General features: G+C 52.3%; 1 protein-coding gene across 1 annotated transcript; it reads right to left on the reverse strand.

The window, feature by feature from the left end:
- Positions 1-4,174: 4,174 nt before the first annotated feature.
- Positions 4,175-12,504, reverse strand: LAIR1 (leukocyte associated immunoglobulin like receptor 1). Its single transcript, XM_045579673.1, is given in 9 exon segments — positions 4,175-5,140; positions 5,940-5,992; positions 6,171-6,208; positions 6,314-6,356; positions 6,452-6,562; positions 9,878-10,198; positions 11,578-11,613; positions 12,009-12,159; positions 12,319-12,504. Coding segments are annotated over 8 exon segments (783 nt in total). The 5' UTR covers positions 12,043-12,159; positions 12,319-12,504; the 3' UTR covers positions 4,175-4,993.
- Positions 12,505-22,753: the final 10,249 nt, after the last annotated feature.

Consider the following 22,753-nt stretch of genomic DNA (forward strand, 5'->3'; position numbering starts at 1 on the left):
CCTCCGAGTGTGGGCGGCACCACCCACCCTCAGACCCAAAAGGGGAAGGAAGGGTTCAGTCTCCCTGAGCTGGGGCGCCTGTCCCTCTCTCCTGCTCCTCTCCCCTGCCCTCTCCCCTGCCCTCTCCCCTGCCCCTCTCCCCTGCCCTCTCCCCTGTCCTCTCGCCTGCCCCTCTCCCCTGCCCTCTCCCCTGCCCTCTCTCCTGCCCGGGGATGGACATCGGAGCTCCTGGTTCTCTCCCGCCGGTTCCAGTTCCTGGCCTTGGACTCGGGCTGAGCTGCACCACGGGCGCCTTGGGTCTCCGTGCAGAAGGCGGCGGGGACTCCAGCTTCCACAGCCGGTGAGCTGATCCTGTGCTCAGTCCCCTCCTTACTCTGTGCCCCAAGCTCAGAACCGTGGGTTCTGTCCCCCTGGAGGGCCCAGACCAAGGAACTCATAGGTGAAAAGTAAAGGGAGAGGGAGCGGGAGGGAGGGGAGAGGGAGAGGGTGAGAGAGAGAGGGAGGAAGAGGAGAAGGAGGAGGGGTAGGGGAGGAGAGGGGAGAGAGAGGGAGGGAAGGGGTTAAGGAGGAGAGAGGGGCAGTGGGAGGGCAGGAGAGAGAGAGAGAGACAGAGAGAGAGAGACAGAGAGAGACAGAGAGAGAAAGAGACAGAGATATTCAGAAATTCAATACAGGTTGTAACCCCAAGAAAACAAAGATGAAAACTGTAGGGTGAGGCCCTAACTGGTTTGGCTCAGTGGATAGAGCATCGGCCTGCTGACCGAAGAGTCCCGGGTTTGAATCCTGACAAGGCATATGCCAGTGTTGGAGGCTCAATCCCTGGTTTTGGGCGTGCAGGAGGCTTGCATCATTGATGTTTCTCTCTCATCATTGATGTTTCTATCTCTCTGTCCATCTCCCTTCCTCTCTGAAATTGTTACAAATATATATATATATATATATATATATATATATATATATATATATATATATATATATTATTGATTTTTTACAGAGAGGAAGGGAGAGAGAGAGTTAGAAACATCAATGAGAGAGAGTCATTGATCAGCTGCCTCTTTCACACCCCCTACTGGGGATATGCCCGCAACCAAGGTACATGCCCTTGACCGGAATTGAACCCGGGACCTTTCAGTCCCCAAGCCGACGCTCTATCCATTGAGCCAAACCGATTTCGGCTATATATGTTTTTTAAATAAAATAAAATGGAGCCGGAAGGCTGGGGACCCACTCGCTGAGGCGCATGGTCTGTGACTCAGAGCAGGGACTGGGCCCCCCCCCCCCCCCACGAGGGTCTGCACCCCTCACTCCTGAGCTCGCTGACCTTTGGCCGCTCAGGGAATGCCTGCTCCCTGGTTTTTGCAAGAAAAAACGGAGGAAGGACTGGAACAGGCCTCAGAGGGTTTGGCCCAGGATTCAATATGCAGTTTTGACAGAATAAAAGAGTTGCACCATTGTAACTGGCTGAGTCTTGGTTGAACTTTTAAAAAATATATTTTAATGTAGAATAACATGTCTAATGCCTGCAACAGCCATGCAGGCCTCCTCTTACCTTTTCTATCCAAACAGCAACAGCAAAAACCCACACAATTAATCCGCACGAGACGCGCGCGCCCCCTAGCGGTCCTCAGGATAACATCTCCTTGTAACCTGATGGGGCAGCTGGCTGGACCCCATAAGAGGCAGGAATGTGGGCACTTTCCGCCTTGGGGGCTGTGTCTCCCAGCTCTCCTAGCCAAGGATCCCGCTCTGGGGTCGGGGTGCCTCAGACCCCAAATGCTTCTTTGTGGAGATGGCTGGGGCCTTTGATGTAGTTTCCAGGAGGAGGAATTGGGGAGACAGGGTGAGCAGGCTTAGCAATGGCTGCTTTAATTCTTGCAATGGGCTCTGGGGTGGAGGGGGTGGTGCTAGCTGCCTGACCCCTGGTCTGGGGTGATTAGGGCAGGGGGTCATGACCCAGAGTGTAAAAGCCCCACAAAAGGGGAGGCGGGGTGAAGGCTCAGGATTGGAGGGTTTGTATGTGAAGGGGGACCCAGGAAGAGGATTCCTATATATGAACTCTGAAAGCATAATAATCTGGCCACTCCATATACAAATTGGAGTCCCCTCATTCTTTCTTTTTTTAAATTATTTATAGTTTAACGTTTTACATATGTCTCCTTTTTTTCTCCCATAGACCTCTCCCCCTCCCCTCCTCATTATTTCCATCCTCACCCCAGGATAACTTTTTCATTGATTGAGAGAGAGAGAGAGAGAGAGAGAGAGAGAGAGAGAGAGAGAGAGAGAGATGTGAGACACATGGATTAGTTGCCTCACACAGACACACCCCAAATGGGTTGGTGATAAAATCTGCATGGCTCAGTGCATGAATTCGTGCATGTGGGGTCTGACCTGCCTGGCCAGGGGGAGGGAACATGGGTTGTTGGCTTGCCTGCCTGTTGGTCTAAATCCTGTTTGAGGGGACAATTTGCATATTAGCCTTTTATTATACAGGATTATATAGGATATACACTGTATGGCCAGATTACAATATTATGCATTCAGAGATCAAAACAATCTGGCCACTCAGTGTATATATTTTTATTCCTCACCCAAGGATATTTTTCCATTAATTTTTTAGAATGAGTGGGAGAGAGAAGGAAAGGCAGAGAGAAACATCGATGTGGGAGAAACATATTGGTTGGTTGTCTCCTACTTGAGCCATGACCAGGGACAAGGCTGGAAAGAAGCCTGCAACCAAGGTGCGTGTCCTTGACCAGAATCAAACCTGGGACCCTTTGGTCTCCAGGCCGATGCTCTATCCACTGAGCAACACCATCCAGGCAGAAAGAAGATTCTGCTCAGGGATTGGGGCAGCAGTGAGGAAGGCAGAAGGCCAGTGCCAGGTGACACAGGCTCGTACAGGGTCACCCAGGACATGGTGTGCCTGACGGACACCTGTGAGAGGGATGCTAAAGCGTCAGGTTGACAGACGCCTGACACATGGCCCAACAAGGAGGCACCGCAGGCTCTGCTCCAGGCAGTCCTCCTGGGCACCAAGGGCCAGCTTCACGGGGTGGCTCCCAGGGTCACCCAGGACATCGGGGTCCAGCAGCAGAGGGGAGAGCCCACTGACAGAGTGGAAGCCCAGGGACAGACATGGTGCTGAGGACAGAATGACAGCCCCAACGATGTCCACGTCCCACTCCCTGGAGCCATCTGGTGACTGCAGATCGGAAGGTGAGCCACGGGTCCAGGTGGACCCATGTCACCACAAGGGTCCTTCTTAGAGGGAGGCAGGAGGCTCAGAGACGGAGGGACGGAGACGTTCCTGGTCAGAGAGCAGGATTGGAAGAAGCTGTAGTGCTCCTTGGTGATGGAGGAAGGGGCCGCAAGCCAAGGAGAGTGGGCGACCCCTTGGAGCTGCCAAAGGTAACCAGACGGATTACTGCCCCCGAGGGAGGGCCAACCCACCAGCACCCTGACCTTCGCCAACAAAACTCACTTCAGGCATCTGGCATCCTGACCTGGGAGATAATACACTGTGTTGTCTGGAGCCAGGGAGTGTGGGATGATTTGTTATAGCAGCAACAGAATGTGAATACTCTCACTTTAGGGGAAGAGTCGAGGCAAACATACTGGGCAAAGCAGCAGCTAATCCGGGCCTGGAAGGGCATTAGGTAGGGGAGGGGAGGGAGGTCAGACCAAGGACAAGGCTGGAGAGCTGGGTAGGTGCAATTTGTTGGGAGAATGCATGGTGTCCACGAGGAGGAAGCTGGGGTGGGGACAGGAAGTGGAAACAGGCCATGTCTTTCAGAGTGGACTAACAGCCGGAGAGACCCTCCCGTGCCATCATGGCCTCCCCAAGCCTGTGCCCAGCCCACACATGACCATGATGTGGGTGCATGCATGTATATGCGTTTGTACCCGTGTGTGCATGTGTGTGTGTATGTGCAGTTGTGCATTCGTGGGCATGTGTGTGCGTGTGGTGTGGGTGGGGTGTAGGCTCTGCACCCTCACCCCACCAAACGTTCCCTTAGATGCCTGCTCACTCATGACTAAGAACCACACTCTTTTCAGAAATCTCCGATGCCATTTTTTTCTGTCTTTATTCTCTTACTGTTTTGAGCATCTGTGGAGGCAGACACCGGGGACGAGGTACCGTGTGCCCCAGTGCCTCATGCAGGGCTGCCATAGCTGGGTGTGTGAGAACATTTACTGATGAGCAAGGTGAAGCAGGATTCAGAGACAACGAGGCATCTGAGATTCGCTGCATCGATATGGCCCAGGTTCAAGGTGAACAAGGGGAAAGTGGTTAGAGTCAGCTAAGAAGGTGGTTCCAACAGTCTCTGGGGGGTGGGGGAGGATTCACAGGACATGGGTGGAACCAGCTGGGTGACTGTAGGACTGTAGCTGGGTCTCTGGAAACAGCCCACCAAGTGTAGTGGGGTCTCTGGAAACTGCTGAGCAATAGTGGTTGGGTCTCTGGAAACTGTGGGCACCAGTAGTTGCATCTTCAGAAACTGCTGGACATCAGTAGCTGGGTCTCTGGAAACTGTTGGACAACTGTAGCTGGGTTGCTAGAAACTGCTGGACATCAGTAGCTGGGTCTCTGGAAACTGTTGGACAACTGTAGCTGGGTTGCTAGAAACTGCTGGACAACAGTAGGTGGGTCTCTGGAAACAAGTATTATATGGGTGCTCCAAAGAGCTGGTGAACTGTAGGAGGGGCCACCTGGTTCATGAACCTCCTAGGTGTTGAATGGGGTCCCCAGACTCCAGCTCTCCCCTCCAGGAGAAATGAATAGATGGCAACAATAGTGGGGTGATTCCACAGGGAAGCCTTCCTGGTGGTGCTTCAGGCTTTTGCAAGAGGGACTTGTGGGGAATGGTGGCCTCTGGGGAGAGGTCAATGGGGAGGAAAGGGGACTTACGTAATACTTTAAACAATAAAGAAGTTAATTAAAAATAAAAAAAAGAGTGGCGTGTGTCTGTCGGAGCAGAGGCCAGGGGTCGGGTCAGCGTCTGGGGAGTTCTGCGTATGTGCTGGCAGCAGCTGTGGGCTCCGCGGGTGGTGGGGACACAGCTTGGGCTGCTCTGAGGGTGAGGGCCCGCTGGTCCAGCTGAGCGTATGTCACCTCCTGGGCGTCTCCCGCAGCAGGGCTCTGAGGGAGAGAGCCAGGGTGGGTTAGTGTGTGGGGGGCAAAGGGGGGGGGGGGCTGTGGGAAGGACAGACTATGGTGGCCGGCTTCCAGGTGGCCCCAGTGGTCCCACCTCCGGAATCTCCATTGTGGAGTTCCCTTCCCCATAGAATCTGAGTTCTGGGATATGACAGAGGGAGAGCATGCCACCTCCATGGAGTGGCCTCCAGACACATTGGGCTTCTGTCTTCCCTTCCTGGGGCCCCGCCCTCTGAGGGAGGTGGCTGCCAAGGAGAACCCCACGTGTGGAGGAACAGAGGCCTCCCGCCCACAGCCTAAGAGGGTGCCATCTTGCACGTAGACCTGCAGCCCCAGTCCAACCTTCAGATGAATGCAGCCCATCATCGTGACAGCAGCCTCGTGAGAGTCCGTGAGCCAGAACCACCCAGCAGATTCAATCTGCTTCCAAATTCCAGCCCAAGAAACTGAGATACTTGTGTGAAACTGTTCAAGTTGAGGAACTTTGGCCCTGGCTGGTGTTTCCCGTGGTTAGAGTGTTGGTTATAGAACGAAGGGTCACAGGTTCAGTCCCAGCCCTGGTCGAAGCCCGTGTGGGAGATAACCAGTCTCTGACACCTCAATGTTTCTCTCTTTCTCCCTCTCCCTTTCCCCCTTCCACTCTTCTTGAAAAATCAACGAAGATATATCCTCAGGTGAGCATTAAAAACACACACACACAAAAAAAAAAACAAAACAAAAAAAAACAACAACGATGGGATATGACGTGGTTACACAGAAATAGGTGACTAATCCAAGGACTTACTGGGCTCTGCAGCTCCCTCTTCTTCTCAGAAAGTGCATAGACTGTGGCCTCATCTGAGGGAGAAGAGAACAACAGTCAGATCTTTGGGGTGAAATTTGCCTGAAACCTCACGGGTTTAGGTCTCAACCTCCAGCTACAACATCCAGTCATCTTGCCTCCTCCCCATTGCTTCCTCAATGGGCTCAATGCCACTCCCCTTTCCCCAAGCAGTTACCTCTCTTTGTCCCTTACCTGGTGTGCTCTCTGTTATGTCAGCAGCCGGATTGAGCCTGAGGAGAAAAACAAGAGAGTACGGGGTGGTGGTTGGGGTGGGGTGCTCTGGAGGCAGAGACCCTGGTGGGGGGTCTGTGGGTCATTCTCTCAGGGGTCCTCACCTTTCCTGGGGCCTCTGCTCCTCGCCTTTGCTGTGGAGGGACTCTGAGGACAATCAGGGTGTGAATTAGGAGGGAGGCCATCTCCCCAGCACCCCACACAGCCTTCCCAGGTCACCCCACCCTGACCCTGAGACCTACTGTGTTTTCTCTGATGCTGACGGTTGACTAAGAAGAGGACCAGCAGAAGGAGACAAAGGAGAAAGGCCACGGAGGTCCCAACAAGGATGTAAATGTATGTGCTCGACAGGCCTGGAAGGGTAGTGAAGATAGAACCACAGTATCTGCAGGATGCATGTATGGAGCACCAACTGCATCCCATGCATATGCTGGGTGCCTGTCATGTTCACACTGATGTATCTAATCTCCCACATGCCTGGTAGTCCTGTGGCATGGGATCTGCCGGAAGCCTATTCCAGCATGTCATAACTGCAAGAGTTTCATCAAAAGGTTGATGAAGCTTGGGGGTTCAACAAGGACTGAGACTCATATGTAATCACCTGTGGGAATGGCTGAAAGGCACTTCCTCCGTACCTGAATAGGATGAGTGTTTGCTGCCAGACAGCTCAGGGCTTCTCAATCTACATGTTATTGCCTCCTGTTGGCCAAACACCTGAACAGCTGTGGGCTATTCCCCAATCTGACAATGCATCTGAACACCCTACCCTCTGAAGTGTATTATCTCCACTTTGCCTTAGGACAAATTTGTGTTAATAAAAAGCAAGGGGTCCTGAGTCAAGGAGAATCTCCTTTCTTCAGCCAGGCTCCTCAGACCCCCAATGCCTTTCAAAATTATCTTTCATCTCTGGACTCCTACTTAATCTACACACAGCCTTTCTCCAGAATGCTGAACCCTTCTTAATGCTGGAACAAGAACCCTGGCAGGGACCCATCATCCTCATTTTACTAAACCAGGGTCCTGGGTGTGGACGCCCTCTGTCCACAGGGTGTTGACAGAGCTAAGGTGTGGACAACACCCAAGCCCATTCTTTCCCTTCCCCACGAGGCACACTACGGGTCCTGCTCCTCTGGCCCTGGGCTTGGCGCATGCACTGTGTGTCCATCCCACCTTTTACCAGGCACCTGCTCTGCGCGTGCACACAGCGCCGCCCATTTCACAGGTGATCAGACTGAGGTCCCAGGGCTGGTTCACGCACAGGGTGTGAGTCCCCTGTTTCCTCTTCTGGAGCAGCACCCGCGTGTCCTCACATCCCGTAAGAAAGCAGGAGACTTCCCCTGCCTGGTCCTCCCTCCTGGACACCTGAGACAGCTCAGGACCCAGGACCCAGGATCCAGGACTCACCCCTGTTCCACACACCACCGCCTGTCCTTCCCTTTAAGGCATTTAGCACAATTTACACTTAGATGTATACGCCATATGTGCATCATGTATGCACTATGTGTAACGTGACCTATTTATAACAAAATTAGTGGGTGTACGTGTATACTTAAAATTATGCGATTTCATTTATGCCTTTATAATTTGAACTACATAAATATTTAAAAATACAAATTTAAAAGAACTTATACTATGTAAGATATCACATATCAATTACACATGTTATTATATAACATATGGTGCGTATTTATGTTCACATTTGCATATATTGATTGTAGTAATACATGATATAATTTAACATAATATTCATTTGTAAGGTGCTTATTATATCTATCATAATATTGATATAGTTAATGTATAATCAACTATATACACCAACATAAATTATAGAACTGAAACTTTACCTTGTAAGTTGCATATTTGTTAGTGGCCTTGGGAATGAAATTTGTGCATGGGGGGGAGGGGTCCTTCAGCTTGGCCTGCACTGTCTTCAATCTGGGACCCCTTGGGGGATGTCAAACTGCCAGATTAGGCCCAATCCCACATTGGGCCTCATCTGCCAGTCTGACATCTCTCTCACAATCCTAGACTGCTGGCCCCTAACGCTTGCCTGCCTGCCTTTCTGATTGCCCCTACCCACTTCTACCTGCCATCCTGATCACCCCCTAACCACTCCCCTGCCAGCCAAATTGATGCCTAACTGCTCCCCTGCCGGACCCATTGCCCTCTACTTCTCTTCTCCCCGCCCCCCTCAGCCTGGTTTCCTCAAAGTGCCCCCCTCCACACCAGTCTGGTGGCTCCATGCAGCCTGCTCTTTGTTTGTTACTGTTACTGTAACGGCATCACAGACAATTTGCATATTCCTCTATTATTAGTATAGATATTTGTCCATATGGACATACTAGAGGCCCGGTGCATGAAATTTGTGCACTCAGTGGGGGTTTCCCTCAGCCAGCCTGCCCCCTCTTGCAGTCGGGAAGCCCTCAGGGGATGTCAGACTGCCACCACCACTGTGCTCGCCAGCCATGAGCCTGGCTTCTGGCTGAGTGGCACTCCCCTGTGGGAGTGCACTGACCACATGGGGGCAGCTCCTGTGTTGAGCGTGTGCCCCCTGGTGGTCAGTGCCCATCATAGTAACCAGTTGTTCCGCCGTTTTTATTATATAGGATGTGCATTTCTTGTTGTTCATTCTAATTAATTCTCCCCATTAGAGTTGGGAGGATGGAGCCTGAAACCCAGCACTGAGCCCCCCTCCGAAACCCCTCCAAGCTGAGGTCTCTACTCACCAGCTGAGGAGTGGGTCTCTGTATGTGTGTTGGGGGTGGAGCTGGGGGTGGAGCTGGGGGTGGAGCTAAGAACTGGGGTGGCTCCTGTGAACAGGACAGGGGGAAGGGCTGACGTTCTGTAGGGCTGCCTGGGTTCCTCCAACACATCCTGGCCCCCCTCCACCCTGAGTGTCCACCACCCACAGCCACGTCTGTCTCTCACTCAATCCCAGAAGGCACCTGAGCTGTGGGGGGTCCAGGAGCCAGCAGCTCTTGGCCTCACAGAATCTCAGGGAGCAGCTCCCATGAGGCCCAGGACATGGGGGGGGGGGCCTGATGGGCCCTGAGTCCAGGAGGTATTGGGAACTGACCACACACAGGGAAGGTCAGCTTCATCCCCCAAATCCCATAGGGCAACGCCCCGCCCTGGCCATGCTCCCCGACCATGCCACTTGCCCGTGGAGGGCGGACCCCAGGGGACACATTGCCATTTCACCCCCCCTTCCCCAAGAGACCACCCCCTTTAACCCCTCCAGGGGACTGAGTTCTCATCCCTCCAGTGACTTCTCCACGTGACATTAAGACCCAAATCTGATGGCCTCATGGGCTTTCCTCAGGTGACCGCGGACCTGTCAGAGCCTGGCCAGGGGAAAGGGCAGGGCACCCCCACCCTGAGAGGAAAGACTCAGGGCCCCTTGAAGGGTCTGTGCCCACCTGGTGGCTGGGAGCTCAGGCCCCACCCAGCCCAGCAGGAACAGCTCTGTGTCCCCTCTGAGGCAGGGCTCAGGGTCCAGGCCACCGTGCTGTCCAGAGGGGACCAGATTCCAGGGCCCTGAGCCAGGGTGAAGGCCGAGGGTCCTGTGTGCAGAGGGAGGGGAGCCCCAGGGTTGGGGGTAAGCAGGAGGCCAGGGAGGCTGAGTACAGAGATGTGGCTGGGACAGGGTGCGGGGCCCTGGGACCCACCTGGGGGCTGAGTGGAGATGTCCTCCTCTCTCACCTGCAGTTGCAGGGTGTCACTGCGCTCAGACCAGCCAGACTCTTGTTCATAGAGGCAGCTGTAATTCCCCGCAGCGTGTTCATTCACCACGGGGATGCGGAATCTGGCCTCTCTCCCCTGCCGATCATCTTGAGGCACACTTTTCTGATCAGAGACTTTTTGTGCTTTACCCTTCTCCAGGCGGAATAACCTTGCCCCAGCTGGGCCCTAGCACACGAAGGTCACAGGCTGTCCCCGGGGGATCACAGGGCCTGGCTCGGCCCTGAGGGAGGGCTTGGGCAGGGCCCCTGGGAGAAAGCAGAGCAGGATCTCAGGATTTCATCGTGAGGAAATCTCCAACCTCACACGGCCCGTGTTTCCAGCGTGCAGGTTAATGTTCTTAGCAAATCTGTAGAGCTGTGCAACTATGTCTGCAATCTAATTTTAAGCCATTTCACACACACACACCCCTTTCCCAAGAGGCCACGCTCTCTGCTCCTCCAGGGGACTGAGTTCTCATCCCTCCAGTGACTTCTCCACGTCACACAAGAACCTGAGTCCTAGTGGCCTCGTGAGCTTTTTCTAAGGGACCGGGGAGATGTCAGAGCAGCTGTCCCCACGGCCACTCTCCAGGGGGACAGACAGGGCTGGGAGGGGGCAGAGGGTGAGGATGAGCGGGTCACTCGTGGAGACAGGGACGCTGGAGTCTGAGATGGTGGGAATGACCTGGCCGGGTCTGAGGGCAGCTGGGGAGATTGTGGGGACCAATGGGGGCTGCATTGCCCCATGGGAAGTCTAGAGGAGAAGGGGGTTGGGAGTAGAGCTCCAGCCCAGACCTGCTCACAGGACCCCAGTTGTGTGAACACCCCCACCCATGACTGCAGGGCATGTTCTCTGAGCAGCACTCACTGAGGTTCCCTCTGCATTTCCCACCTCCCTCTCAGCCCGTTTCCCCTTCCTTGTGACGGAGGCTCCTGCAACCCCACGTGTCTAAACTGGGCAGGGAGGGGAAGAGAGGGCTCTGGCCCTGAAACAGGAAGAAGGCATCCCAGTTACCCAACCCCTGAGAGACAGAGCTGGCCACCCCCACCACTCATTCCCTCTGTCCCTCCTTCCCTCATTCCTTCAGCCACAGCTCAGCTCCTGTCTCCCCTTTACCGACGCCTCCTTGTGCCTTTGGCCCCACAAACAAGAGAAACACAGGAGGACCCCAGCCTTCTTGGGCGGAATGTGGGGAGAGGGGGCACAGGGTGAGTGTGGGGGCTCAGGGTGAGTGTGGGAGGCTCAGGGTGAGTGTGGGGGCTCAGGGTGAGTGTGGGGGTGTCAGGCTGAGTGTGTAGGCTCATAGTGAGGGGGGCAGAGCTGACCTCTCCTCAGAGGCAGAGAAGAGAGGCCCTGAGCTGAGACCAAAGGCCAAATATGAATAAGCTAAGCTGAGCTACATGAGCCCTCAGCCTGGGAGGGGGTCATGGTAGAGACAGAACATGAAGTTTGTGGAAGTGACAGGAAGGCTGAGTTTCTGAAGCTAACTTAGCCAGAGGGCGTGAGGACAGACAGATGCAGACAAGGAGAGATGTTCAGGCTCATTCCAGCTGAAGACACACCAGGAGAGAACTCTAAGGAAAATCAATATTTTGCCTGAACATAAAACATGTCTGAAAAACTCCATTTAAAAAGGGGGACTCACCCTCCTGCGTGTGGATCATCTGGCCCAGACAGAGCACTGCAAGGGAAGGGCTGGTGAGGACAACGCCCAGCACCCAGGTCCTCCCCGGTCTGCAATCATGGGGCCTTCCTGGAAGCAGCAGGCCCGGCCTGGAGAATCTCCCAGGCTCCCTCCTCAGCATCCCCTCTGAGCACAATCCTGCTTCCTGCTCTGGGTTTCCAGATTAACCCCCACCCTCTCCTCCAATCAGGCCCTCAGTCAGACCCTGTCCCCATGCCCAGGCCCCTGCCTCCCGGGGTCACACGTAGCTCAGGGCCAGTGCTGAGGGGCCAGGCCGCCAGGAGGGACCAGGAGTCTCCTGGGCTGGGGTCAGACTGAGCAGGGACGGAGACACCTCCCCCAGCCACCACCCCCTCGGCCCCTGGGATGCAGTCCCTCCATCCAGGACTCACCGAGGCCCAGGAGGGTGGAGGGCCAGGGGCCCATGGCCAGCCCTGCAGCCTGCACAGCCCCGGAGTCAGGAGTGGGAGGGCAGAGCCCGCAGCTGGCACAGGGCACAGGATGTGTGGGTCAGGCGCTCCCGTCGTTGCTACATCAACGTCTCTGTCCAAAGGGGAAGAAGACCTCCCTCCAGGCCTTCCTGCTAGAGAAGGGGAGGGCTGTGGCTTCCCCAGCCGTCTCTCCCTCCCTCCTAATTCTCCCCCCCTCCCTGTCCCCCTGCCTGCCATGGCCTCCCACCTGCAATGGGGGCACTGAGCTCACCTGGGGATGAGCCCTGAGCGTGGACCTCCCTCCGACCTGCAGGACGAGGCCCTGCGTGGGTTTGTGCAGCCAGCTGACCTCAGACCAACCCCCGGCTGCGGGTTCCAGCGTCACTATCGGACCCCCTGGGCTTGTGCAAGGTGCTAGTTACTCCACCTCATGCGGACACGTCCTCATATGGGAAATGGAGAGCCTGCCGAAACCGTTTTTGGCTCAGTGGATAGAGGGTCGGCCTGCGGACTGAAGGTCCCAGGTTCGATTCCGGTCAAGGGCATGTACCTTGGTTGCGGGCACATCCCCACTTGGGGATGTGCAGGAGGCAGCTGATCCATGTTTCTCTCTCATCGATGTTTTTAACTCTATCCTTCTCTCTTCCTCTCTGTAAAAAATTATATATATATATATATATATATATATATATATATATATATATATATTTTTTTTTAAGAAAGAAAATGGGGAGCCTGCCCTCTCCCTCCATGAGTTTGAGGACAGGCTACACTCCCAGCCTGGCCAGGGCGGGGCTCGGTGGGTGAGCATCCACCTGGGAACCAGGAGGTCAGGGTTCGATTCCCGGTCAAGGGCACAGGCCCCGGTTGGGGACCCCATCCCCAGCGTGGGGTGTGCAGGAGGCTGCTGGTTCCATTCCCGGCCCAGGTTGGGGTGCATGTGGAAGGCAACCCATCCTTGTGTCCCTTTCACATCGATGTTTCTCTCTCTCCCTCCCCTACCCCCTCACTTTCCCTCTCTCTAACAACATTCATGGAAAAAATATCCTCGGGTGAGGATTAACAACAACAAAAATTAAAAAATATAAACAAACATGTATCCTACTGCCCTAGCCCTACGTGGTTTGACTCAGTGGATAGAGCATCAGCCTGCAGACTGAAGGGCCCCAAGTTCAATTCTGGCCAAGGGCACATGCCTGGATTATAGGCTCGATCCTCCCAGCCTCCAGCAGGAGGGCGGGGGGGAGAGAATGGGGTGGGGGGGAGCATGCAGAAGGCAGCCAATCCATGATTCTTATCATTGATGTTTCTATTTCTCACCCTTCCTCTCTGAAATCTTACCTAATAAGAGAAACATGCAAATTAGCCATCACTCCACTAAGCCCACAGCCAATCAGAGTGAATATGCAGATTAACCCAACACAGATAGAGGTTAGTTTGCATATGCAGAGCATGTGAAGCTTGCTGTGAGGGGAAGGGGGGACAGAGGAGCGGTGCTCCAGACAGAAGGAAGGGCTTGCCAGCTCCCACGTGGCTGGGAGTGAAGCCAGGGGCCTATTCTTGCATGAATATCGTGCAACGGGCCTCTAGTCAATAATAATTTTTTAAAAAAATACATATCCTGCTAACAAGAGTTCTCTTCCCACTCCTCCAGTGGCAACGGAAACAGGAGAGGGTAGGGTGACCTGATGGGATGGAAGGGTCAGGAGAGAGACTGAGGGAGCTGGGCCTGGGGGTGGCACCATCTGGGCCCCCCATGGCCGCTGGGAGAATGGGCAGGGCCGGGTGGGGGAGGGATCCGTGCCCTGCAATGGCAACTCTATTGCAATCGAAGCACATCAGACACCGTTCACTTTAAAATTTCACAATTCCTATGCCAATCGCAACTCAACTCTAAGGAGAAAGAGGTGTTTGCATCAGAAGGCTTGGCATATGGAGACACCCCTAGGCTGAGTGGCCCTCCTCGGGGGGACTGCGATGGGGTCATGACCCCCCCCCCATGAACAGACCGGTGGCTGGCACTGCCCGTGGGTGGATCCGGGGCCCGTCTGCATGCTGCTGACCTGGGTCTGGCCCTCCGGCACAGAGCAGCTCCTCAGAGTCCTACTTCCCTTTTGTAAAAATAGACTTTTATTGATGTCAGAGAGGAAGTGAGAGAGAAGAGAGAGTGGAGAGGGGAGAGGGGAGAGAGGGAGAGAGGGAGAGAGGGAGATGAGAGAGGGAGGAGAGGGAGAGGGGAGAGAGGGAGAGGGAGAGAGGGAGAGAGAGAGAAGGGGGGCAGAGAGAGAGAGAGGAGAGAGGAGAAAGAGAGAGGAGAGAGGAGAGAGAGAGAGAGAGAGGAGAGAGAGAGAGAAACACCCATGATGAGAGGGAATCTCGGATCGGCTGCCTCCTGCATGCCTCATGCTGGGGATGGAGCCTGCACCCCGGGCAGGTGCTCTTAACCGGGAATTCCAACTGTGACCTCCTGGTGCCTGGGGTGGACGCCCCGCCACGAAGCAAAGACCTGTTCCTGAGCGTTCCCAAATGGGGTGTCTGCAGTGGGCTCTCCAGGACAGGGTCTGGTCCCACCAGGCCCAGGGGGGTCTCTGTGTCCTGGAGATTACAGGAGACGCACAGGCAACCCCCACTGCCTCCCCCCCTCTCCCCCCCAGTCATCCGGATGAGCCCCTCCTCCCCATGTCCCCAAACTTGTGCGCCCAGCCTGGAAAACAACCTGGGGTGGAGGGGTGGGGTTAGGGGGTCAGAGGTGGACTCACCCACTTGCGTCGGGGTCCCCCGGCCTCGATGGAACCAGGAAGGAAGACCTTACCACAGCGCACCCATCTGGGTCTGAGGCCAGGCTCCGGGGACCGGGCACCCGGTCCAGCACGGCCTGCACTGGGCGGTGCACGCAGGCGGGCTCAGCTCCCCACGGGTTCCCACGCAGCCCCGTGGGGTGCAGGGCCACGTGCTCAGAGCAGGGTTTTTTCCAGCAGCACCCCCTCCTCCCTGCGTCCTCCGGATTCCCGGAGACACGTAGGAGGCCACGGGCGGGCGCGGCGGGTGCAAAGCGCCTGAGCTGCTCCGAACCAGCGCAGGAGGCGGCCCCGCGGTCAAGCGCGCAGGATGTGGTGCGCCCGCGGCCTCGGCAGAAATCGGACTCAGGAAGCGGCTTCCCACCCCATCCTGGGCGAGTCCCCAGCCTCCCCGGGTGGGGCCCAGCAACGGGCCCCGCTTCCTGGACAGGAGCCCCTGGTCGGCCGTGCCAGGCACCCCCTCTACCAATCAGGCCCTCACTGGGGGGCAGCCCATCTCCCACCTGGGCACGGTGTGGTTTTATCTCGTGCTGAACTCCTAGCGACACTTAATTTTTTAAAATATATTTTATTGATTTTTCACAGAGAGGAAGGGAGACGGATAGAGAGGTAGAAACATCGGTGAGAGAGAAACATCGATCAGCTGCCTCCTGCACACCCCCCACTGGGGATGTGCCCACAACCAAGGTACATGCCCTTGACCAGAATCGAACCTGGGACCCTTGAGTCTGCAGGCCGTCACTCTATCCACTGAGCCACACCTGTGAGGGCAGCACTTAATTTTTTATTTTTATTTTTTAAATAAGTGGTAACTGCTTTTAAGTTTACAGAATGCAATCCTTCCTCTCTGGTTACAAAGTCTTGGCTATTTCACTCACTACATGCTTTTAATTATTTTTTTTAAATATATTTTATTGATTTTTTTTTTTTACAGAGAGGAAGGGAGAGGGATGAGAGAGAAACATGGATCAGCTGCCTCCTGCACACCCACCCCCCCCTCCCGCTGGGGATGTGCCCGCAACCAAGGTACATGCCCTTGACTGGAATCGAACCTGGGACCCTTAAGGGACATGGGCGGTTGGCTGGCCTGCCTGCTGGTCGAACTCCTGGTGGAGGGGACAATTTGCCTATTAGCCTTTTATTCTATAGGCTATACACGGAGTGGCCAGATTATTATGCGTTAAGAGATCATCATCATCTGGCCACTCCGTGTAAGTCTGGGCGTGTAATTGTTTTGCTGATGCTGTGCAATTCGACTCTTGTGGGAACCGCCAAACATTTTCCAAAGGGATCACTTGCCTCTGGCTGGTGAGGCTCAGTGGGTTGGGCGGTGTCTTGTCCACCCAAAGGTCACCAGTTCAGTTCCTGGTCAGGGCATGTGCCTGGGTTGCTGGCTGGAACCCTGGTCAGGGGCGTGCAGGAGGCAGCCCGTGGATGTTCAGTTCTCACATTGATGTTTCTCTCTCCCTACTTCCTCCCTCTCTCTAAAAATCAATTTTTTTAAATCTTAAAACAAACAATCAAGAAAGCAGAGTGACGGTATCAGTTCATACCAGTGAATTTCAGTGTCCTGGTCACCTTCTCAGCCACCTCGTCAAGTCCCCACCCCTTGGTTTTAGCTACTCTGCGGGGGACAGAGGCACCTCGTGGGTTTAGCTCGCTTGTCTCTGATGACTAAGACCCCTGGGGACATTTCCCTGGGGTTTGGGTGGATTGGGGGCCCCTTTTATTTCTGTAAACTGTCGATTTGGGTGTTTGTTTGTTTTTTCTCATTTCCTCATTTAAATATTTTTGGTTTTTTTCTGTGTGGTATTTTTGGTGTTTTGTGTGTGTGTGTGTTTGTACAGAGCTTTCAATTTCCCTGTTTTGCCTATGAGTTCCTTTTTCAGAGGCACTCACTGCTAGTACCCTGTTTCCCCTAAAATAAGACAGTGTCTTATATTAATTTTTTCTCCAAAAGTTGCGCTAGGTCTTATTTTCGGAGGATGTCTTATTTTCGGGGAAACATGGTACCTACTCATCTAGCTGAGGTTACACTGTCTGGCTGGTGTATTTTGAAGAACAGGATTTTCAAATCTCATTATAATCCAGTTGATCTATATTTTTTCATTTATATTAGAGAGGGAGGGGGCGAGAGAGAGAGAGAGAGAGAGAGATGTGAGAGACATGAGTCGGTTGCCTTCCATACCTGCCCTGACTGGGGATCAAACCTGAAACCTGGCATGTGCCTGACTGGGGAATCGAACCCATGACACTGGAGGTCACCTTTCGTTTCCCAGGCAAGAGTGCATGCCAGAGTTGTGGGCTCCATCCCCAGTAGGGAGTGTGCAGGAGGCAGCCAACTGGTGATTATGTCTCATGGTTGGTGTTTCTGTCTCTCTCTCCCTCTCCCTTCCTCTCCGAAATCAAGAGATGATCTCACTCATCTAGGGGAAATGGTGAACAACATAGACAGATGAACAAGAACAGACCCAGAGAGAAGGAGCCAGACGGTTGGACCTCAGAGGGAGGGTGGGGATAAAAGGGAGAGATCCACCAAAGGACTTAAGTGCATACATATGAGCCTAACCAGTGGTCAAGGACAATAGGGGGGTGGGGGCAGCAGTGGTGGTGGGGATTGGAATGTGGGGGTTGAGGACAAATATGTGATACCTTGATCAATAAAGAAATTAATTTAAAAAAACATATTTTTAAAAAAAAAAATAGAATAAGCCCTAGCTGGCTTGACTCAGTAGATAGAGCATTGGCCTGCGGACTGAAAAGTCCCGGGTTTGATTTTGGTGAAGGGTATAAGCCCAGGTTGTAGGATCGATCCCCAGTAGGGGGCATGGAGGAGGTAGCGGATCAATGAGTCTCTCTCATCACTGATGTTTCTGTCTCTCCTTCTCCCTTCCTCTCTGAAATCAATAAAAATATATTTTAAAATGAAAATTAAAAAAAAAAAAAAGCCGAAGCCTGTTTGGCTCAGTGGATAGAGCGTCGGCCTGCAGACTGAAGGGTCCCAGGTTCGATTCCGGTCAAGGGCATGTACCTTGGTTGTGGGCACATCCCCAGTGGGGGGCGTGCAGGAGGCAGCTGATGGATGTTTCTCTCTCATCAATGTTTCTACCTCTCTATCCCTCTCCCTTCCTCTCTGTAAAAAAATTAATTATATATATATATATACGATAAATGTCAGTGAAGGTTTGGTTCCCATGTCTGATGAGAAGTTTTTAGACCAAACTCCCCACTGGGGAGGGGAGAGAACAGCCACCCAAACTAGAACATCTGTTTCCAGACCTCGAGAACTGCCAAGGCAGACAGAGCGTTCGGCTCTGAGGTAGAAAAGGGAAGGAAGCGGAGAAAGAGGAATTTATAGTTCGGGGTTAGTTTCACACAGACAGGCGCTGATTCTGAAAGTGAACGGAGCGGGTGGCAGACCACAAAGCTGAGGGGAGGGTTGGGAGGTCCCGTTAGGCAAACATGTCAAGTGGGGAGCATCCGCCAGAAGGGTTCCCCCGTGCATGGGGCGCCCCGGAAACACCCGCGGGATTCGGGCTGGACCCCGGAAGGGCCACCCACGGGAATAACAGTTACCTGGGCATCAGCAAGAGCTGAGAGTGCCCTGGCCGGTGTGGCTCAGTGGATAGAGCGTCGGCCTGTGAACTGAAAAGTCCCAGGTTCGATTCTGGTCAAGGGCCCATACCCGGTTTGTGGGCTCGATCCCTAGTGAGGGACTTACAGGAGGCAGCCAATCCACCATGATTCTCTCTCATCAATGATGTTTCTATCTCTCTCTCCCTCTTCCTTCCTCTCTGAAGTCAATAAGAATATATTAAAAAGAAGGAGGAAGAGGAGGAGGAGGAGGACGACGACCTGAGAGGGGCAGGAACTTGGGTTTTGTTTTCCATTAATCTTTTAGGGAGAATGGAAGAGAGAGGGAGAGACAGAGAGAAACATCAATGTGAGAGAAACATAGATTGTTTGCCTCCTGCAGGCACCCTGACCAGGGTCTGGGCTGGGGAGGAGCCTGCAACCCCAGGCATATGCCCTTGACCGGAATCGAACCCAGGACCCTTCAGTCTGCAGGCTGATGCTCTATCCAGTGAGCCAAAGTGGTTAGGGCCTGATTTTTATTTTTTTAATGAATTAATTAGTTAATTAATTAATTTGAAATATATTTCTTTACTAGAGGCACATGCACATCCACTCTGGGGGCTGGAAAGGAAGGAAGGAAGGAAGGAAGGAAGGAAGGAAGGAAGGAAGGAAGGAAGGAAGGAAGGAAGGAAGGAAGAAAGAAAGAAAGAAAGAAAAAAAGAAAGAAAGAAAGAAAGAAACTCTAGAAACCAGACTTCTCTATTTGAATCCTGGCCCTGCCACCCACAAGCTCTGTAACTTTGGGCAAGTTAAGGAATCTCCTTATGCGTCCTCTTCTTCCTCTAGGAAATTATTTATATATATATATATATATATATATATATATATATATATATATGCCTAAGTGACTATTCAACTTGTAGCTATGACACACACTGACCACTAGGGAACAGAGGCTCAACACACAGACTGACAAATCTCAGAGAGAAAGGGGGAGAGGATGGGAAAAGATTAACCAATGATCTTGTATGCATACTAGAGGCTCAGTGCATGGATTCATGCACCAGCGGGGCCCCTCAGCCTGGCCTGCAGGGATCAGGCTAAAACCGGCATTCTGACATCCCCCCGAGGGGTCCCGGATTGTGAGAGGGTGCAGGCCAGGCTGAGGGACCCCGCTGGTGCAGGAATCTGTGCACTGGACCTCTAGCAATAATAAATAACAGTTTCTAGATTTTAGAATGCCTGTGAATACGCAATGAGTCAATATGTTAAAAGTGCTCAGACAAAGCCTGAGGTAATAATAAGAGCTCAAACATTGGTGGTTAGTATGATTGTTGTCATCATATATTTACCTACACAAAACAGCACTGTCAGAGACTCAGCATTCCTTCAAGAGCAGCATTTACAAAAACCAACCACTTGCTAATCCACCAAGAGAGATCTCAAAATAGTCCACAGATTTTTCTCTAATACAAACCCTATTCCCTGACTCCGGAAATGGTATCAGAAAGCAAAAATTAAAAGATGGAAAAACGTACATTTTGATATATTTTTTGTTGATTTCAGAGAAGAAGACAGAGGGACAGATAGATAGAAACATCCATGATGAGAGAGAATCATCCATCGGCTGCCTCCTGCACGCCCCACACTGGGATCAAGCCCACAACTAGGGCCTGTGCCTCGACCGGGAACTGAACTGTGACCCTCTGGTTCATAGGTCGATGCTCAACCACTGAACCACGCCGGCCAAGTGAAAAACATACATTTTGAAACCCCAAGAAGTTCTGCCTAACTTGTGAATGACAGTAAAAAAAATAACACAAAACACAGCTGTTAGGAAGTATTTAGATGCACACAGAGAGTTTGACTCATATGGAAACTTGTTAGATGCACTGACCGTCATACTGAGAAGAAAATGTTTATGTACTCAAGATTAAAAAAAAGAAGGAAAAAGCAAAAAAGGAACTATGAAGTTTGGGGAATTACTTGCTGAGCATGCAACTTTTGGAGCTAGAAGAAGAGAGGAGAGAGAGAGAGAGAGAGAGAGAGAGAGAGAGAGAGAGAGAGAGAGAGAGAGAGAGAGAGAGAGAATGTGAGGGGGAAAGGCATTCACCAAAGTACACTATTATCAGGACATTTTTCAAAAATAAAGAGAAAAAAACAAAACAAACCAACAGCTCCTCAGAGAGAAAAACAACAACAATATTTAAGTGCCAGATATCACCATCACATCAGGATTCTCATCGACCACTTCAGAAGTTGGAAGGTTATAAAAGTGCATTTTATAATAACCTTTGTAGCCAAAACCGGTTTGGCTCAGTGGATAGAGCATCGGCCTGTGAACTAAAGGGTCCTAGGTTCAATTCCCATCAAGGGCACATGCCCGGGTTGCAGGCTCCATCCCTAGTAGGGAGCATGCAGGAGGCAGCCGGCCCATGATTCTCTCCCATCATGGATGTTTCTCTCTTTCCCTCTCCCTTCCACTCCGAAATCAATAAAAAAATATATTTAACAAAAACAGCAGATGTGTATTGTCTTATGGTCCTGGAGGCTGGACGTCCAAGTTCAAGGTGATGGTGGGGCTGGTTCTTCCTGTGGCCTCTCCTTAACTTGCAGATAGACCTTTTGTCCTCCAGTCATCCCTCTCTGCCCCTTCCTCCCCCCCTCCCACACACACACAAAGGTCACAGCTGTCTCTCCCCCTTCCTGTGAGGACACCGATTCTATCAGATCAGGGCCCCATCCTTGTGACCTCAGGTAACCCCCATCTCCTCCTCCTTTCTGGCTCTCCTTCATGTTAATGGAGCTCATCTTAGTATTTTCACACTCGTTGCTATTTGGACACAATTAGCCACACGCTGACCTTTTTTTAAAAAAGGATATATCTGTATTGATTTCAGAGAGGAGGGGAGAGGGAGAGAGAGAGCAAGAAACATCAATGATGAGAGAGAATCATTGATGGGCTGCCTCCTGCACGCCCCCTACTGGGGATCGAGCCTACAACCCAGGCATGTGCCCTAACTGGAATCAAACCTGGGACCCTTCAGTCCATAGGCCCATACTCTATCCACTGAGCCAAACTGGGCAGGGCACATTGAGCTTTATAAGCATGTTTCCTTCTCTACAAACAAGAAGGTCTTTGGTCAGGAAGTTTTTCTGAAACACATTCCTATGCATGATGTGAGGGCGTGAATAGGTTTTATTTTTTGCAGTGGACAGGTGATGTGTCATAGAATGGCACACCAGAAACCTGTGTGTAGTTTTATTAACCAATGTCACCCCCCCCCCGATAAATACATAAAAATAAATAAATAAAATACAAATATTTCTTATTTTCTTATTATATTGGGGTGTTTGTTTTTTGTGTGCCAGCCTAATGGCTTTTAGTCATTCAATGTAATTTTTAATTTGTTTATTTAAGATCTTTAAATTGATTTTTAAAGGGAGAAGAAGGAAGAAGGAGCGAGACAGAGAAAACACCAATGTGAGAGCGACATATCCATTGTCTGCCTCCTGCACGCCCGCTACTGGGCATCTGGGAGAGAGCCCGACACCTGGGCATGTATGTGCCCTGTCTCAAATCCAATTGGCAACCCACCCTTTGGTGGCTGGGACCACGCAAACAACTGAGCAACACCAGCCAGGGCTTTGTTTTATTTATTTTAAAACAGATTCTGTTTAATTGAGGTATAATACATACATATTTTAAGACCTGCGCCCAGCCAGTGTGGCTCAGTAGTTGAGCGTCGTCCCATGAACCAAGAAGTTGCTGGTTCGATTCCTGGTCAGGGCACCTGCCCTGGGTACAGGCTCTATCTCTCCCTCCCTCTCTCTCTAAAAAATCAATGAAAAAATATTTTTTTTTAAAAAAAAAGACCTGCATAGTCGAAACCGGTTTGGCTCAGTGGATAGAGCGTCAGCCTGCGGACTGAAAGGTCTCAGGTTCAATTACAGTCAAGGGCATGTACCTTGGTTGCAGGCACATCCTCAGAAGGGGGTGTGCAAGAGGCAGCTGGTCGATGCCTCTAGCTCTCTATCCCTCTCTCTTCCTCTCTGTAAAAAAAAAAAAAATCAATGAAAAAATATATTTTTTAAAAAGGACCTGCAATGTTTAATGTGTACCATCTAGGGAGTTTGGACCCACACAATTGGGGGTGTGCAGGAGGCAGCCGATCCATGATTCTCTGTCCATGTGCGTGCCTTGTCCCCTTCGTCTTCCAAGGCAGCGCATTCCAGCCATCCTGTCTCCTTGTACCGATGGGGAGGCCGAGGCTCCCCGGGGAGAAGGTCTGAGCTGGCCCCTCGGGTCCCCTGGCCCCTGACCTGGAGGCG

Source organism: Pipistrellus kuhlii, unplaced genomic scaffold, assembly GCF_014108245.1.
Source record: "Pipistrellus kuhlii isolate mPipKuh1 unplaced genomic scaffold, mPipKuh1.p scaffold_m20_p_111, whole genome shotgun sequence".
NCBI classification, from domain to species: domain Eukaryota; kingdom Metazoa; phylum Chordata; class Mammalia; order Chiroptera; family Vespertilionidae; genus Pipistrellus; species Pipistrellus kuhlii.